The sequence below is a fragment of the Equus przewalskii genome, chromosome 1 (genome assembly GCF_037783145.1).
Source record: "Equus przewalskii isolate Varuska chromosome 1, EquPr2, whole genome shotgun sequence".
NCBI classification, from domain to species: Eukaryota; Metazoa; Chordata; class Mammalia; order Perissodactyla; family Equidae; genus Equus; species Equus przewalskii.
The window spans coordinates 34,379,697-34,399,754 of NC_091831.1; the positions used below are offsets into that span (position 1 = coordinate 34,379,697).

A 20,058-nucleotide genomic window follows, 5' to 3' on the forward strand; every position below is an offset into this window, starting at 1 on the left:
CATCTTATGTAAAACTGCACTTGGGTTGTTGTAAGTGGCTTCTTTCTCGTATTATACTCATTCTCTTTATTTCAGGTGTCTGACTTAAGCCTGACTACCTTAGAAATAGACTTTTGTTCCTTGTCTTTTTAATTATATCTTTCTAATTTTATCCATGATTATGAATATACGTTGGGACCTACAATATTGATAATAGTCTAAGATAAACAAGTGATGAGAATGAACTTGATCTGCATTCAAGATATTTTTTTATTTCTCTCAACTTCTTCTCTGACCCATTGGTTGTTCAGTAACATGTTATTTAATCTCCACATAGTTTTGAATTTTCCAATTTTGTTCTTGTAATTTATTTCTAGTTTTAAGCCATTTGGCTTGATATAATTTCATCCCTGTTAAATATACAAGATTAATTTTGTGGCATAAAATATGATCTATCCTGTAGAATGTTCCATGTGTGCATGGAAGAATATGTATTCTGCCGCTTTTGGTGGAATGCTCTGTAAATATCTAAGTCTGTCTGGTCTAACGTGACAAGTCCAAAATTTCTTTAATGATTTTCTGTCTGGATGACCTATCCATTGAGGAAAGTGGGGTATTGAAGTCCCTCCCAATATTATATTGCTGTCTAATTCTCCCTTTAGATCTGTTAATATTTTCTTTCTATATTTAAGTGTTCCTATATTGGGCGCATCATCTTTTTCCTTTCTGTTCCTCTAACTGGCTAATTTCAAGTATCTCACCTTTAAGTTTGCTGATTCTTTTTTCTGCATGATTGAGTCTGCCTTGAAGCTCTCTATTGCAATTTTCAGTTCAGTCATTGTATTCTTCAATTCCAAGATTTCTGTTTGGTTCTTTTTGATGATATCTATTTCTTCATTAAACTTCTTATTTTGTTCATGTATCATTTTCCTGATTTTGTTTAGTGGTCTTTGCGTGTTCTCGTGCATTTCACTGAGATTATTTTAAATGATTATTTTGAATTTTTTTTCAGACAATTCATCAATCTCGGTTTTGATTGGTTATTGGAGTTTTATTAGCTTCCTTTGATAGTGTTATGTTTGCCTAATTCTTCATGATCTGTGTAGCCTTGTGTTTCTGTCTGAGCATTTGAGTAACAAACATGTATTCTAATCTTTCCTGGTTTCACCAGGAAAAGATCTTCTTCTATTTGGTCCCTAGGCTGATGGGGTTTCCTCTGTGATCTCAGGTGAATGGGGTTGGAGCTACTTATTGTGGTTACAGCTGAGTCTGCACTGGGGTCTGTGATTTATTACCAGGTGCTTACGGGGGTGTGTATCCTGCTTGATCTCTGGGCATATGGGACTGCCTCCAAGAGCTTTTTCAGTGGTACTGCTGTTGGGGAAAAGGTCTGCTTCAGGGTGCACTGTTGATGGTTTGTTCCTAAAGCATGGGAGGGCGAGGTTCCTCCAGGATCACTTAGTGGATGGTGCTGGAGGTAGGACCATTGCTAATGGGGCTGTAGGTGAGTCCACAGAGGAATGGAGGTGTTTTAAGATCTGTTGTCAGGACCATGGTTGGCAAGTCTGCCACCTGGTTGAAGGTCTACCTTCTCAAAATGGCTCTCTTCTGTCTTGGGCTCCACTGGGGGTTTGCAACCTCCTTCCTAGATCCTAAACTCCTACAAAGGCAGTTTCATCCATGAATTGCTGCCAAATTATTGTTTCTGTGTGGGTATGTGAGTGGTAAATTTTCTATTCTACCATCTTGCTGATGTCTGGTGATAACTTTTTATTTTTTTTTAATTTTTATTTTTTTCAGATGTACATCATATTTCAAATTCTGTATACATTACATCATGTTCACCACCCGAACACTAATTATAGTGCATCCCCTCACATGTGCCCCTAATCACCCCTTTTGCCCTTCCCCCTCCCTCCTTCCCCAACAGTAACCACCAGTCCAATCTCCAATGCTACGTGTTTTTTGTTGTTGTTGTTGTTTCTATCTTCTGCTTATGAGTGAGATCATATGGTATTTGACTTTCTCCCTCTGACTTATTTCACTCAGCATAATACCCTCAAGGTCCATCCATGTTGTCACAAATGTCCGGATTTCGTCATTTCTTATGGCTGAGTAGTAGGTGATAACTTTTTAAATACAACACGAAAGTCACCATGCATAAAAAAAAAAGAATTGATAAATTACACTTCATTAAAACTAAAAATTTCTGCTCTGTGAAAGACACTGTCAAGAGATTGAAAAGACAAGCCACAGATTGAGACAAATATTTGCAAAAGACATATCAGATAAGAACTGTTATCCAACATACACAAAGAGCTCTTAAAACTCAATGATATGAAAATGAACAACTCAATTGAAAAATGGGCAAAAAGTCTGAGAGACACCTTACCAATGAAGATATACAGATGGCAAATACGCACGTGAAAGGATGTTCAACATGATACATCATTAGGAATTGTAAATTAATTAAAAATAAGATGACTGAAATTTAAAATGCTGACAACACCAAATATTGGCAAGATGTGGAACAGAAAGAATTCTCATTCATTGCTGGTGAGACTGCAAAATGGTGCAACTGGTTTGAAAGACAGTTTGGCAGTTTCTTTAAAAAACTAAACACAGTTTTACTGTACAATTCAGCAGTTACACTCCTTGGTATTAAATAAGTGAGTTGAAAACTTGTGTCACACAAAAACCTGCACATGAATGTTTTTGCAGCTTCATCCATAATGAACAAAGCTTGGAAGTGACCAAGATATCCCTCAATAGGTGAATGGATGAATAAACCATGGTACAATTATACAATGGAATCTTATACAGTACTAAAAAGAAATGAGCTCTTTAGTCCTGAAAAGACATGGAGGAACCTTTAATGAATATGACTAAGTGAAAGAAGCCAAACTGAAAAGACCATATATTTTAGGATTGCAAGTATACGACATTCAGGAAAAGGCAAACTATAGAGATAGTAAGTGTTTCAGTGATTGCCAAGCATTTGAGCGAGGAAGGAATGAATAGGTGGAGCATAGAGGATGCGATTTTTAAGACAGTGAAATTATTCTGTATAATACTATAAGGATGGATACATGTCAGTACACCTTTTTCAGAACCCATGGAAAGTATAACACAAAAAGTGAACTCTAACTTAGACTGTCATCTTTCATTGAAAATGATGTGTTGATGATGGATGGTTGATCAATTGTAACAAATGTGCCACTCCAGTATGGGATGTTGATGGTGGGAAAGCCTATGTGTGAGTGTGGGAAGGAGTATGTGTGAACTCTTTGCACTTTCTGCTTAATTTTGCCATGAACCTAAGAGTTCTCTAAAAAGTAAAGTCTATTAATTAAAAAAGATAACAGTCTAGTTCACAACTCAAGCCAAGACAAAGTTTGCTTTACTCTGTGACTTTGGAGAGCTTCACACTGATGCTCTCCTGTCCATCCATTTGGTCAGCAATGGGAAATCTCTTCAATGAGAGAATCACTGAACTGTGAATGTGGAAACCTGAATTCTAAGATAAGGTCTAGAACGGATGTATTGGTGACACGTCACTGAATTAAAATTGCTCATTCCTAAAAATAAAGATTAGATTAGTTGACCTCAGAGATATTGTCTATCTCCAAATTATCTATGACTCTTTCATGCTGTTAAAAAAAGGGCCAGGGAGGACCCTCAGTAGAGTGAAGGAGAAGCAGGGCAGAGATACTTTCCCTCTAGGAATAAAAAGATTACTCTAAAGAAAGCAAATGAGCTTATTTTATCTAAAATAAGCTAGTGAATGTCTCTCAGAGTTTAAACCTGAGTCAAGCAGCAAATTACTGCTTCTCTTTGTCCTAGATAAACGGTTCATTGAGACCCGGACTGATTTACATTCTCAAGGTTACCAAACCAAACTTTTCTGAAACCCATTTTTTTTGTTGTTGTTGTTGAGAAAGATTTGCCCTGAGCTATCATCTGTGCTAATCTTCTTCTATTTTTGTATGTGTGTCGCCACCACAGCATGGCTGACAAATGGTATAGGTCCACGCCTGGGATCTGAACCCATGAACCCAGGCTGCCAAGGCAAAGTGTGCCTAACTCAACCACTAGACCATAGGGCCAGCCCCCTGACTCCCATTGTAATCAACAGTTGCTGTAATCATTAACTAAATTAATATTTATGTTTAACATCACTTTTTAGAGTGAATCACAAAATACTGAATCATAGTACACACTCAGTAAATGTTGGTCAACTTACTTGAACTCAGCGTTTTGCTTGGAGATAGCATGCAGGGCTTGAGGGATGTGGGGCCTGAGCTCTACCGCCTGCCGTCTGTGTGTCCTTGGCCAAAGTGCTGAAACTCCAAGACCAGCTTCCTCATCATTAAAATGGGAATAATTCTATCTTAGGCAAATATAATTTAGAGAACCAAAAGGGTTATTATGGGTGTCAAAATTCTCTAATTGTTAGTCTCCTTGTAAACATAAGAACTAAAACATTTTGTAACTGAGGTCTTGACGCATCTTACTTTTTCCCTTCCTAAAAGAGTTTAGAAATAACTGCACTAATCAATTTAGAACAAATACAATGACATCTTTAAAGAACATGCCTTTGTTCAAGCTTTCCCATTAGTTGTCTACTAACATGTATCATTCCAGTGATATTTAGATCCTCACAACCACTAAATGTTATCTCCTGTCAGGTCTGCATGTTGTGCTGGTTCTGTACTATGGGTCTGTTTAATGAAGTCCCTGCCTTTCATCCTTCACTGAAGCCACACCTGTTTTTCTGTCTGCAATCTCCATCTGCATACTATACTTCATTTCATTATTTCTGACAAGGACAGTCCAGAAAGAGCACAGAATAAGCTGTGTCTAGAGGCGACAGAGACGGGGGAAGCCATAGTTTCTGAAGCCCTCCCCCACTAAATTCTCTGAGATTGACTCTTCCCTCAGTTACACTGAGCAAGTTTCACCTCTGCAGTGATAGAGAGAGGAATAGAGTGGAGAACCTATGGCCCTTTTATCCTTGGAGTCAAATAAGGAACATCTAATTTAATGTGAAGCCTGTTATCTTGTGAACAGGGTCAATGGGGTGTAAAATCAGAATAATAATTTGGAGGGTTTTTTTTTGTTTTTCTGAAATTGTTCTTGAGGCAGAGTAGTGTAAGCTACAGTGCACCACAATGGGCATCAGAAGATCTCAGTTCTAATCTCGGTCCTGCCACCTATGAGCTGTATGATGCCAGAGTCTCCATTTATCCATTTTAAAAGTAAAAGATAACAAACTCTATTCTCCTGTGAGTTTTAGCAGGTTTAATGGTAAAGATGTGTATGTTTACTTAGCACTTTACTTGATATATATATGGTTATGCAAGATGTGATTTATGGTAGCTGTTTTATGTTTAGGTGGCTATGTTATTACAGTACACTAAAATATTTAAAAGGCTTCCATTTTCAAGGAGAAAGTACGTTGGTGTTTGATAAAACATTGCAAGATAAACTTTGTTTTATAATTAAAAAATAGAATCTACTGATTTCCCATAAAGTCACAAATTCCCAACTGATCATTCTGAGACTCCAGAATGTTGAACAATATCTTGGACAAAAATGTTTACTTCAATGGTTCTTTATCTTGGCTTCAGTTGAAACCTCCTGAGGATTTTTGTTTGTTTGTTTGTTTTTATTTATCAATTTTAAAGATTGTCACCTGAGCTAACATCTGTTGTGAATCTTTGTTTTTTTCCTTCTTCTTCTTCCCAAAGCCCCCTAGTACGTAGTTGTATATTCTAGTTGTAGATCCTTCTGGGTGTGCTATATGGGATGCCGCCTCAGCATGGCTTGATGAGCAGTGCCATGTCCATGCCCAAGATCCAAACCTGCCAAACCCTGGGCTGCTCAAGCACAGCACTTCAATTTAACTACTTAGCCACAGGGCCAGCCTGTTTGTTTTTTAATTACCACTTCCTGGCCCTATCCCAGACGAACTAAACCAGAATCCCGAGGTTAAGGGATTAGAAAGAAGAGGAAGGCTAAAGATCACTTTATTTTTGTCTTTGTTAGTTTGCCAAAATTCCATTCAGAAGGGATTAGAGTTGATTCAGCTGATTAATTGGTCACTTTACACATCAGTCAAAGAGTCACATGTTAAATTAGCAGGAAGTGTTTTAAAGCTTTCGATTTCACCCTCACAGTTTTCTGAGCAAGAAGAGACAATGGATCTGATTGTGGTGCTGGTGCTCTCTCTCTCCTGTTTGCTCCTCCTTTCACTCTGGAAACAGAGCTCCAGGAAAGGGAAGCTCCCACCTGGTCCCTCTCCTCTCCCTGTTATTGGAAATATCCTGCAGATAGACGTTAAGGACATCAGCAAAACCTTAATCAATGTAAGTATCTTTTGTGTCTTGCAAAGGTAAGTAAATTAATCTTTACTTTTCAATAAAATATATTTCTGATGGCAAATGATTAAAATAGATCATTATACAGAAAATACTCACTGTGCATTTCAATGTTTTCCTTGCTTTTTTTAGTTTGTCAATGTCACATAGTTGTATGAAGTAATGCATTTTGGAAGAAGAGACACATTTAAGTCATATAAGATAGGAACAAAATAATAAAGTGGCAAAAGTCTGGAGTGCTGCTGCTCTTATTTGTTTCATAATCATTTGCTGTGATTTTCTGCCTGAAGGCAAAAAAGATTAGAGATTTTATTCACGAAGTTATCTTCTTTATGAGCTATGAATTTTGTTCAGATTAGTTGTGAAAATTAGACTTCTCTAAAGAAGGAAATTATGTCTAATTTCAAGAAATAGCTAAGGGCTCAGAACCAGCAAAATTGAGTGAAAGAAATAATCATTCAGAATCCATTGGGTAGCAATAGAATCGTTTTGGATTCTGCACACAGCTGCTGTCTATACCCTATGAATGCTTCAGGAGAAAAGAAATTGTTCTTCCATGAGATGATGTATGTTCTGGCACTGCCTCTGTGACGGCTTGCTCTCCTTCTGTGTTAGTAATCCCACTTGTTTCAAACTGAATTAGGTGTTAGAATCATCTGGGCTCATTTTTTAAAATATAGATTTGTAATATTCATTACAGGGCTACTAAATCAGAATTCTTCCCATGGGAAGAGTTCCACAGGTGATCCTGAAGTAATCAACTGCATGTTGTTCCAAAGGTGGGAGGGAGGCATTGGGGACTGATAAATTGCTTGAGCATCAGATGTTGACAAAACATAAGTTCAAATTTGGTTCTTCTATTTATTAGCAATGTACACTGCAAAAGAATTTGTATTTCTCTTACTTCAGTTTCTTTCTTTGTGAAACAGGGCAAATAAACTTGCCGAATGTGTTGATGTGAGGATTATGTAGTCTGTATACCAATTGCCCAGATCATGGCACAGCATAGGTCTTCCATATGTGGCAGCTGTAATAATCAACATGCTTAGGAATAAAATTCACAAATATTTAAAGCTGTGATGATAGAATAAACATATAGAATATATGATGATAATATCATGTATAAAATATAGACCAATTTGTGACATCTTTTGCTAATATTTACATTATCTTTCCATTTCCCAGCTCTCGAAAGTTTATGGCCCTGTGTTCACCCTATATTTTGGCATGAAGCCCACTGTGGTGCTGCATGGATATGAAGCAGTGAAGGAAGCCCTGATTGATCTGGGAGAGGAGTTTTCTGGAAGAGGCACTTTCCCAGTGGCTGAAAGAGCTAATAGAAAATATGGTAGGTGTGTGTATGGTTGTGTGCAAGTTCAGCACTGGTAAAAGGGATGAGAAGATAGAAAAGACTTTACAGACTTAAACATCTCCTCATCTGAGCTTGTCCCATCCAGGAGGCTGCCAAGTGTCAGCACCCTCTTCCTTGGCAAGAACCTCCCTTCCCATTTCTGTTTCTCCTCTGATAGGAATAGTACTCAGCAACGGGAAGAGATGGAAGGAGATGCGGCGCTTTTCCCTCATGACCCTGAGGAATTTTGGGTTGGGAAAGAGGAGCATTGAAGACTGTGTTCAAGAGGAAGCCCGCTGCCTTGTGGAGGAATTGAGAAAAACCAATGGTGAGTGATTCTATACTCTGTGACTCTGACCATAAACTACTCTCTTTAATCATGTCTTTGAAAGTATTTCAGGGGCGGCAAAATAGTTCATTATGGGTTGTGGCTACCAGCCCTCAGGCGGAAGAGGGACCTTTTGTGTATGTCTGCTTGTTGAGTGCGTACACCAATGATTGTGCATACAGTGTGGGTATAAAAGGTCATTTAATCCTATTCTGTCCCAATTTGTTCTTTTATTTCCAAAGCATTATATCGTAAAAGTAGAAGGTTTTGAGTCTCATCGTTTAAAAGTTAAAGAGCATTTTCTTTCCCGTAGCATAATTGTGGGTTACCTATTCCAGAACATCTCACCAGAGAACACTTGTGAAAAGTGAATAACCATTCACACCCTTATGTTGCTGAACCAACTGACACATGTTCTCATTTAATTGGATTGTATTTGCAGGGTCATCCTCCCTGTCAAGTCTGAGGGTTTTCCAATGTCCCTGCCTACAGTTTCCACCAGTAATTATGCTATATATGGTCTATAATTTAATACATAGTTTTAATTGTTTTGGCATATCTTTATGCAATTCTCATCAATTATAATTTTCCTGTAAACAAAGCATGATTTAAAAACTATCAACTTGAATTATTTTGTATTACCCAATACTTACCATATTGAGTTACATATTTTATGAATATGTATGCTACAGCAAAATTCTGCAAAATGCAAGAATACCAACAAGCATAAGGATTTATTTAACTAGACTTCAACTATTTTTAATCCCTCTCTCTAACTATAATTGGCTCTGTTCCCAGTTTTGCTTATTTTTCCCCATCTTATTGGGTTTTGGATTAAAATTAATTGGTAATTATTTACCTTTCAGTGCCAGCTCTACTAACCTATGAAGTGCTTTTCACAATTGACTCTGATTTTCTGCTTGGATTCCAAATTTCCCTGTTTTAAAATTTATCTGTGAAATGAAGTGAAAGGAAAGGCTGCAAATCAGATTTTACCTGTGAATCTCTCTCCCTCACACACACATCTTCTAGGTGTTTTAAATAACCCTCCACCTCCTTAGCTAAAATAAAACCTTTTTTGAAAGTTCAGAACCCTGGAATGTTTGAAAGAGCCTGTCATAGAAACAGAAAACTCAGTAGGTTTCCTGTTATTCAATGCCCTATTGTTTCTTCACATCATTTGTGATTCAAGTCCTCTTTAATTCAATCTGTAGAAGTGAATTCGGGAGCTTTTTACATATGAAGTTTTTTGACCATATGATTACAATTTCATTTTATTAATCTCCACCAAAAAGAAGACCTTTCCTCTACTTTAATTTCTTTACCTATAAAATGATAGAATTGACGAAATGACGGTCAAATTTTAAAATGTATTAAAATATACTATTCTGTTGATGAATATGCAGAATAATATCCCAGAGGTCCAACAGGGCAGTTTTGCCAAAATAAATTAAATTTGGGGACTGATTGGAGATGATGGACTCTACTTCCTAATATAGAAATTATTTTTGTGTTCTGCACATGAATTAAAGAAATAAAAGGGCTCCATTTATCGATTCAAGCTCTTTTGTTTGCCTTACCTGAGATTCAGTTTGAAATAAAAATATCTCATATTACTTTTATTTTAGACAAATAGATCTACTTTGTTATTATTTTTTAACTATTTTATTTGGCCTTATTGGTTTATAACATTGTATAAATTTCAGGTATATGTTATTATATTTCAATTTCTGTGTAGGCTGCAAAGTGTTCACCACCAATAGTCTAGCTGCTATCTATCACCACATATACCTGCCCCTTTACCCCTTTCACCCTCCCTTCACCCCTTTTCCCTCTGTTAACCACTAATCTGTCCTCCTTATCTATGTGTTTGCTTGTTTATCTTTCACATACGAGTGAAATCATATGGTGTTTGTCTTTCTCTGTCTGATTTATTCTGCTTAGCATAATGTCCTCCAGGTCCATCCATGTTGTCGTAAATGGCACAATTTGGTCTTTTTTCATTCCTGAGTAGTATTCCATTGTTTATATACACCACATCTTCTTTATCCATTCATCCATCGATGGTCACTTGAGTTGCTTCCACACCTTGGCTATTGTGAATGATGCTACAATGAACAGAGGGATGCATAAATCTCTTTGAGTTGTCGATTTCATATTCTTTGGATAAATACCCAGTAGTGGGATAGCTGGATCATATGGCATTTCTATTTTTAATTTTTTGAGAAATCTCCATACTGTTTTCCATAGTGGCTGCACAAGTTTGCATTCCCATGAGCAGTATGAGGCTTCCCTTTTCTCCACATCCTCTCCACCACTTGTTATTTCTTGTCTTTTTAATAATAGCTATTCTGACAGGTGTGATGTGATAGCTTATTGTGGTTTTGATTTGCTTTTCCCTAATAATTAGTGATGTTGAACACCTTTTCATGTGCCTGTTGGCCATCTGTATATATATATAGATACATATTTTTTTAAGAATTTTATGTACTTTATTCAGCGTGCTTTGACCATACAAAACATATCTGCATTTTATAAAGTTCTTTTAAGGAAAGCAAATATAATGATGCAAGAAACTATATGTTTTTAATATACTCAATAAAAGTATTGAAAATTTCCCATTTGTTTCACATCATATCCATTCTGGTAATTACTAATGATCAAATAATGCTATGATGTAAAATATTTACTCAAATTATTCCTTAATAGTGAAATTGTGTTGTTTTCCATGACCATTCTTTTTTTTTTTTGATTAAGGAATTTTATTTTATTTTTAATTTGGCTGACTTCTTTTTATTGAGGTAACATTGGTTTATAACATTATATAAATTTCTAGTGTGCATGATTATATTTCAATTTCTGTGTAGACTACATCATTTTCGACACCCAAAACTAATTATCATCCATGACTATACACATGTGCCTTGTCAGCCATTTTGCCCTCTGCCCTTCCCCCTTTCTCTCTGGTAACAACCAATCTAATTTCTGTATCTATGTGTTTGTTTGTTGTTGTTGTTATATTCTACTTATGATCGAGATCATACAGTATTTGATTTTCTCCATCTGATTTATTTCACTTCACCTAATACCCTCAGGGTCCATTCATGTTGTTGCAAATGGCTTCTTTTTTTATAGCTCAGTAATATATCATTGTTTGTGTGTATATATATATGTATATATATGTACCCTACATCTGCTTATCCTCCATTCATCCTTTGATGGGCACTAGGGTTGTTTCTAGTTCTTGGCTGTTGTGAAAAATGAGGCAATGGACATAGGGATGCATATACGTTTACACATTCATGTTTTGTATATCTTCTTTGGAAAAATGTCTGTTCATATCCTTTGCCATTTTTTGATTGGGTTGTTCATTTTTGTTGTTGTTGGGTTGTATGAGTTCTTTATAGATTTTGGAAATTAAGCCCTTGTCACATATATGATTTGCACATATTTTCTCCCAGTTACTGTGGTGTCTTTTTAATTTTGTTGATGGTTTCCTTTGCTGTGCAGGAGATTTTTAATCTGATGCTGTCCCATCTGTTTATTTTTTCTTTTGTTTCCCTTGACTAAGTAGATGTGGCATTCAAACAGATATCCTAAGCCTGATGTCAAAGAGTGTACTGTCTATATTTTCTTCTAGGAGTTTTATGGTTTCACGTCTGACATTCAAGTCTTTAATTCATTTTGAGTTAATTTTTGTATATGGTGTAAGATAATGGTCTACTTTCATTCTTTTGCACATGCCCATCCAGTTTTCCCAACACCATTGCCTTTCTCCATTGGATGTTCATGGCTCTTATGTTGAAGATTAGCTGTCCATAGATGTGTGGTTTTATTTCTGGACTTTCAGTTCTGTTCCACTGATCTCTCTGTCTGTTTTTGTACCAGTACCATATTGTTTTGATCCCTATAGCTGTAGTATAATTTGAATTTAGGGAGTGTGATACCTCCAACTTTGTTCTTTATTCTCAGGATTGCTTTGGATATTCAGGGTCTTTTTTGTTCCATATAAATTTTAAGATTCTTTGTTTTATTTCCGTGAAGAATGTCATTGGGATTCTGATTGTGATTGCAATGAATCTGTAGATTGCTTTACGTAATATGGATATTTTAATTATGTTTATTCTTCCAATCCATGAGCATGGAATATCTTTCCATTTCTTTATGTCTTCTTGGATTTCATTTAATAATGTCTTATAGTCTTCAGTGTGTAGGACTTTCACCTCCGTGGTTAAATTTATTCCTAGGTATTTTATTCTTTTTGTTGCAATTATAAATGGGATTGTATTCTTGATTTCTCTTTCTATTAGTTTGTTATTAGTGTATATAAATGCAGCTGATATATATGTTGATTTTGTACCCTGAAATTTTACTCTATTTGTTCATTATTTCTAATACTTTTTTGGTGGATTCTTCAGGATTTTCTATATATAAAATCATGTCATCTGCAAATTGTGACAGTTTTACTTCTTCCTTTCCCACCTGGATCCTTTTTTTTTTCTTGCCTAATCTCTCTGGTTGCAACTTCCAGTACTATGTTGAATGAGAGTGGATAGAGTGGGTATCCTTATCTTGTTCCTGTTCTCAGGGAACTAGCTTTCAGTTTTTCATCTTTGAGCATGATGTTGGCTGTGGGTTTGACATCTATAGCCATTATTATGTTGAGATTCCTTCCTTCTATACCCATTTTATTAAGAGTTTTTATCATAAATGGATGTTGGATCTTGTGAAATGCTTTCTCTGCATCTGTCGAGACGATGATGTGATTTTAACTCTTCATTTGGTTAATGTGGCTTATCACATTGATTAATGTGCAGATGTTGAACCATCCCAGCTGGTTCAACATCTGGAATAAATCCCACATGATCATGCTGTATGATCCTTTTAATGTATTGTTGTTTTTGATTTGCTAATATTTTGTTGAGGATTTTTATATCTATGTTCATCAGTGATTTTTGCCTGTAATTTTATTTGAGTGTATTGTCCTTGTCAGGTTTTGGTATCAGGGTAATGTGGGCCTCTTAGAATGAGTTAGGAAGCTTCTCCTCCTCTTCAGTCTTTTGGAAGAGTTTGAGAGGTATAGTATTAAGTCTTCTTTGAACGTTTGGTAGATTTCACCTGCAAAGATGTCTGGCCCAGGGATTTTGTTCTCTGGGAAGTTTTTGCTTACTGTTTCGATCTCTTTGCTTGTGATTGGTCTATTCAGATTCTCTATTTCTTCTTGATTCAGTTTTGGGAGGTTGTGTGACTTTAAGAATTTATCCATTTCATCTAGATTATCCACTTTGTTGGTGTATAGCTTTTCATAGTATTTTCTTATAATCCTTAGTATTTCTTGGGTGTCCATTGTAATTTCTCCTCTCTCATTTCTGATTTTCTTTATTTCATTCTTCTCTCTTTTTTTCTTAGTGAGTCTGACTAAGGGTTTGTCAGGGTTTTTTTTATCTTCTCAAGAAGATATCACTACCTCTTTTAGTTTCCTTGAGCCTTTTTGTTGTTTTTTTTTTTATCTCTATTTCATTTATTTCAGCTCTGATTTTTAATCTTCCCCTCCTTCTTCTGACTTTGGGCTTTGTTTGTTCTTTTTCTAGGTTTTTTAGGTATAGTGTAAGATTGTTTATTTGCGATTTTTCTTGTTTCTTGAGATTATTATTGTTTATATATGTTAGGTTTTTTTCCTAGAAAGCATTTATACACTCTCCTTTTTTACACTTGTTCCTTCAAATACACGAATTCACCCATAATCTCTATCTCTTTAATCTTCCCTTATACTATTTTACAAATAGTTCTTTCAATTATTCATTGAATATAAAAAGTTAGAAATCTCTAATGATTTTTCCCTATATCAGTCCTTAATTGTTTACAGACTTTGAAGATAGAAGTGATTCTGCACTGATAAATTGTTCAGTGTTTTAAAAAGTGGCCTCTTTAAATGTGGTCTATATATATCCCTCCAAAATAGGAGGTATCTTGGGTTAGAATGGTATAAAAACAAGATGATGGATGTGAATAAAGTATGGGAAAAACTATTGTTAAACTAGCCAGGATATAATGGTCAACTCTAGTTTATTGTAAAAGTGATATCTTAATTTTATGTGTGGTGAATTTTTACTATTGAGGTAATATCTAGGTAGATATTGCTTTAAAGTTCCTAAAATTACTTTTCTCTGTTATCTCAAAGACAAATACTTTTATATGTATATTTTAATGTTATTTTTTAAATGTTTCCAATTCTTCAGCCTCACCTTGCAATCCCACTTTTATCTTGGGCTGCGCTCCCTGCAATGTGATCTGCTCCATTATTTTCCAGAATCGTTTTGATTATACAGATCAGAATTTCCTTAACTTGTTGGAACTATTGAATGAAAATGTCAAGATTCTGAGCTCTCCATGGGTGCAGGTAAGACCAAGATTCTTTCTTTCTGAGAAACCATTGATACTCTTTTCTCTGACAAGTCCAAAATTCTATATGGACCAAACTGTGAAGATAATGTTTGAATACCACAGTCCTGCTCATTGCTTAGTGGCATGGAGTAAAATTCTGGAAAAGATGCCCAAGACCTTTATTTTTTACACAAGAAAATGAGTGCCCAAATACCGATCTTGAATTCAGGTCCATTTGCTCCCTGTCCAGTGGTTTTTCCGCTAAATTTCAAAGCCCATTTTCCATAAATGATGTAGGTGTCCAAAAAGTATAGCATTAGCATTCAACGGACATCCAAACCCTTGCTGAAAAGCTTCCATTACCCACTAGGATTGCCCTCCAATCAACACTTAGAGACATCCTCATCACATCGCTTGGCAGAAATATGCTCATTTAGGATATCAAGGAGGCGGAATGTTTGGGAGCACAGATGCTGCCAAGAAACTTTGAACAGAGAGGGAATGTCAGATGCCTCAGTTCGGATCCTAGCTGACAAGATAACTGCATTAGAAATGAAAAAATGATTGGGTTTTATTGTGTGTGAACCCTAAATAAACACAATTTCACCTTATGCTGGCCTGGCATGCCTGTATTATGCCTGAAAGATAATTGTGTGATCTTAGAGAAGTTACTTAACTGATCTTGTGCACAGTTATTTTCTCCATAAAATGCTCACTCAGATATCATGGTATTTTCAAGACCTTCTCCATTCTAAAGTATTGATTCTGTTTGTGAGACTGCTTGAGGCAAGTGAGAAACAGCAGACAGTAGCCTATGTTCTCTATCAGGTTACTCAAACTCCCTCAACCTCTGTTCCCATCTACAAAATGTGAATCATAGCAATTCATGCCACTTTATATTTCCAGGCTGGAGGAAAGAATTGATGTAAAAGATGAGAAATTTGATATAAATATGTTTTTTATTTTTTAAAATGATGTATGAATATAGGAAATGATTATCATCTTTATGCTCTGGACATGGTTCTCTCCCTGAAATCTTTGTAAGTATAGAGAATTACTTTATATGTACAGTGAAAGGTACACACCATATTTTTTCATTTTTGTAATAACAATTTCTAACTTGTATTTGCATATGACATACATGTCATCATTAAGTGTTTTTTATTTAAAAAGTATTTTTTTTCTCTTTCAGGTCTGCAATACTTTCCCTATTTTTATGGATTATTTCCCAGGAAGTCATAATGATTTACTTAAAAATTTTGCTTATATAAAAAATTATCTTTTGGAGAAAGTAAAAGAACACCAAGAATCTCTAGACATTAACAATCCTCGGGACTTCATTGATCATTTCCTGATCAAAATGGAACAGGTAAAATGTTAACACAGCTCAATTATTTTATTCCTTGTACATTTTGTGGTTCATTAATTAATGCTGTAGTTACGAGGGATGTTTACATGGTCAGGCAAGAAATGCTTCAGAAGCACTGCACTAAGCATCAGAGAAAATTTAAAATTGAATTGTTAAATGACTAGAATACATAGACCCTGTTCTTAGGTGCTAATAATATACTTGAGGAAGGACAGGATGCACAACTCAGGTGAAACGGATACGATTACAAAAAGTTACAAAATACAAAATGTTGAGCTGTAAAATGAAGATGGAAATGATCATTTGCACTCAGTATATGGAAGAGGGAGAAGGAAAGACTTGACCAAGGTGGGCTTCCTGAATATTCTGAGGTTTGAGTAGATCTTGAAATGTTTTCAATGAGGGACAAAGTAGGGAATTGCAGGTGGGTTGAATGGTGTATGCAGAAGTTCAGATGTGTGTGTTAGCAAAAAGATTAGGTAGATGAAAAAGGGAAGCCTAACTGAGTGTAATCGGAAATGAATTTGGATAGATAAAGAGTTCAAAGTTGATGTTGTCAAGTAATGTGTAAACATGAATTCTGGCATGGATAATTTTGATTTTTTCAGGAAGAAGTATGAGTCAAAACAAGAATGGAATTCAGACAATTATTAGGAAAAATTATCCTGTAGAGAGATCTGTATGATGAGAATGGAGCTCAAGGACTGTCTCAAGGAGATTTTTCATCTCTTTAAACTTAGACTTGTTGGCAGTCTAGGCCGTAGAAGTGCAGAGGAATCTGAAATAAAATCAAGTTTGTCCATCTTATATTCTCAGAGATCTAAGAAGAGAATCAACTAGGCTGTGCCACAGAAGTCAAAGCAGAAGCAACATTTTAGAAAAAATATGGAACAGATAATATTAGGAAATAAAGAATGCTACTCCTGGGAAGTGCTTGGATTTGATTAGACTTTATGTCAGAGGAGTTCTATAGAGAGTAGTTTTAGTAGAGAGGGAAGGATTGGAGCCAAATTACAGGGGCTTGTGTAGGAAATTTCAGGGATGAGACCAAATGTCCCATATGGGAAGTTCAGACAAAAAAGGGAATATTTGAATGGTGAATTTAAATAGTGATAGGATCAAGTTGAAAAACTGAGTAAAAAAGGTGATATAGATACCATGAAGACCCTTGTGTTGGCACAAGGTCTCGTTTATGTCTGGTGAAGTAGACTCCAGAATAATCTGAAGAAAGCTAACTTTAGAGAAGAAAACTCTTTCCCCTGAGGCCACTATTATTTTATTCAACCACTTTGTAGCACTGGGAAGATATGAAAAATCAATTATTAGCGCAAGATGTGAAGCAAGTCAAAAATGCTGAAGGGGGTGATATTCAAAGAATTACTCCTAGAATTTGAGCTAGACGTGCAAATCATATGTTCTAGATGTAAGAAAGTGGGAAGATGAAACGATTTGAAGAAACTGAAAGAAGGAAAAAGCAAACTACTTTTCCTGTGCCTTCTCTTCTGTTAGAGCAATGATTCTTATTCTTTTTGGAGTCCTGTCAATTTGAGAATCTGATTAAATGTTTGGACACTTTATGAGAATAATGCACCTACATGAGTTCACCATATTTTATACACAATTATTGAGGTTTCCTTGATGCTGTGAAGCCTCTTCATTAATCTCAGGTCAGGGAGAGCTCCAAGAACTCTGATCTCTCTATTTCAAGTGGTTATTTCCTGAATACTATTTTTTAAACAATATTGTTTCTCTGGCCTCACAATGTAATTAAGGTCCTGATTAATTTATTTTGGTAACAGCTATATTAAGTTATCATTCACATGTCATTGCACTTGCCAACTTGAAGTGCACAATTTAATGTTTTTTAGTATTTTCACAGAGTTCTGAAACCATCATCACAATCAATTTCATCACGTTTTCATCACTCTCAAAAGAAACTCCATACTCTTTAGCAGTCATTCCCCATTTTTTTCCCACACATACCAGCCCTGTGCAACCACTAATCTACTTTCTGTCTCTGTATATCTACCTATTCTGCATATTTTATGTAAGTTGAATTTACAATCTGTGGACTTTTGTGACTGGCTTTTTTCACAAAGCGTAACTGAAAGCATCACTTTCACTTAGCATGTTTCCAAGGTTTATTATCATTGTAGCTTGTATCAGAACTTCATTCCTTTTTTGGATGAATAATATTCCATTGTATGTGTATATGAGATTTTATTTCTTCATTCATGAATTGATGACATGTCAATTTTTCCATTTTTTGGCTATTATGAATAATGCTTCTATAAGCATTTGTGTCCAAGTTTTTGTATGGATGTCTGTTTTTATTTCTCTTGGATATCTATCTAGGAGTGGAAATGCTGGGTCATATTGTAACTCTATTTTAACCTTTTGAGGAACTGTGGCTGTATCAAAAATCTAAATGGAAAAGGCAAAACTGTAAAACTCCGAGAAGAAAACACAGACAAAATGCAGCTGTACCATTTAACATTCAAATTAGCAGTGTATGAGTTCCAATTTCTCCATATCCACATCAAGACTTGTTAATATCTATAGTTTTTATTATAGCAATCCTAATGGGTGTGACATTGTCTTTCACTGTAATTTTGATTTGCATTTTCCAGATGGTTGATTCTGTCGAGCATCTTTTCATGGTTTTATTAGCCATTCACATGTATCCTTTAGAGTCATGTCTCTTCAGATTATTTGCCCATTTGTTCTCAGGTTATTTGTTTTTATTTATTATTGAGTTGTAAGGTTTCTTATGTATTCTAGATAGAAATCCCTTATCCGATATTTTACCAATATTTTATCCATTCTGTGGATTATCTTTTTATTTCTCGATTTTGTCATTTGAAGAAGAATTTTGTAATTTTGATGAAGTGCACTTTATCTGTTTTTTCTTTTGTTGCTTGTGCTTTTGGTGTCATATTGAAGAAAAATTACCTAATACAAGGTCACAAAGATTTATGCCTATGTTTCCTTCTAACAGTATTATAGTTTTAGCTGTGTCATGTAGGTCTACAGTCTACTTTAAATTGATTATGTATATGGGAGGTGGTTCAAGATGGCAGCATAGGAAGATCTTGAGCTCACCTCTTCCCACAGACAGCAAATCTACAACTACATTTGGAATAACTCCCTCTGAAAGGGACCTGAAGATTGGATGAACAGAGCCTCCACAAAAAATGATAAAAGGGCAGCATCAAGACAAGTAAAAGAGGCAGAGTCATGGGCTCACCAAAGAAGAACCACACCACAGACACAGCAATCCACACTGGGGAGAGATCTCAAAGGTATGAAATGTTTCCCCGAGGAGCAAGGGATTTGAGCTCCACATCACTCACCACAACCTTTAGATCCTGCGCAAGAGAGACAAGCCCCCCAAACATGGGCTTTGAAAATCAGTGGGGATTATGCCTAGAAAGAGTATTATACTATAGGAAATGGAAAACGTGCTCTTAAAGTGATTGTGTGCAGATTTGTAACGGAACTCAATTGGCTCGTCTCTTGGTGACTGTGGAGCCAAAAAGCAGAACCAAAGCTGAAGTGGGTGAAGAAAAAACAGGTTTATTGCTTGCACAAGCAATGGAGAACACTGGGGATAGCTGCCAAAGCAGGGCCCCATGCAACTCCCCCCCCCCACCCCCGACCACCACTGAGTTTAGTGCAGTTGGAAATTTTATACACCAGAGTGCAGAGGATATGTTATAAGTGTGTAACATCTGAGCCAAATCAGGCTGTGTGTGCAGGCCATTACATAACAAATTCAATGCAACATGCTTTTTAGAGCTGGAGAAATTTGCAGGGGTTCTGCTGCAACCATGTCAGTTTTGCTGTAGGATGGCAAAATCTGCAAAAATGAGGACACCATCTTCTGAAATAGCACATTTTGTTTCCTCCTTGTCTGGAAAATATTTGGCAGATTATGTTTAGTTATGGATCAGATTTTCAGTAACCCTTTCCTTGCCTGGTTTCTGGTCACAGATTCACTCAACCCAGAAACCAGCACAAAAACACTAGTTTGAAAAATGCATAGAACATGGGTAAAAGAGACTCATTTATTGACTTTAAAGCATTAGCCAGAGAGTCACAAATGAGTCAAGACTCCCTCCGGGGACTGATACACTAACAGGAGCCATTTTTGTGATCTCAGTCTACCTTGCTAATACCAGCATTGGTAGGTGCCATTTTTGAATTCTCCCACTAAACTCTAGTGCCTGTGGGTGCACCCCACTGAAAACCCACCAGCCAAATTACT

General features: G+C 36.0%; 1 protein-coding gene across 2 annotated transcripts in view; it reads left to right on the forward strand.

Annotated features, from left to right (window-relative positions):
* Positions 1-20,058, forward strand: part of LOC103559689 (cytochrome P450 2C19-like) — a 70,239-nt gene that overhangs the window by 34,312 nt on the left and 15,869 nt on the right. Inside the window, exons 3-7 of one of the 2 annotated variants that reach the window (XM_008533403.2) lie at positions 6,159-6,347; positions 7,545-7,707; positions 7,889-8,038; positions 14,278-14,438; positions 15,615-15,791. In XM_008533403.2, the coding sequence (XP_008531625.2) occupies positions 6,159-6,347; positions 7,545-7,707; positions 7,889-8,038; positions 14,278-14,438; positions 15,615-15,791 (840 nt within the window). Of the gene's footprint in view, positions 1-6,158; positions 6,374-7,544; positions 7,708-7,888; positions 8,039-14,277; positions 14,439-15,614; positions 15,792-20,058 lie in introns of those variants that run through there. The other variant, XM_070561332.1, reaches the window with a different exon arrangement.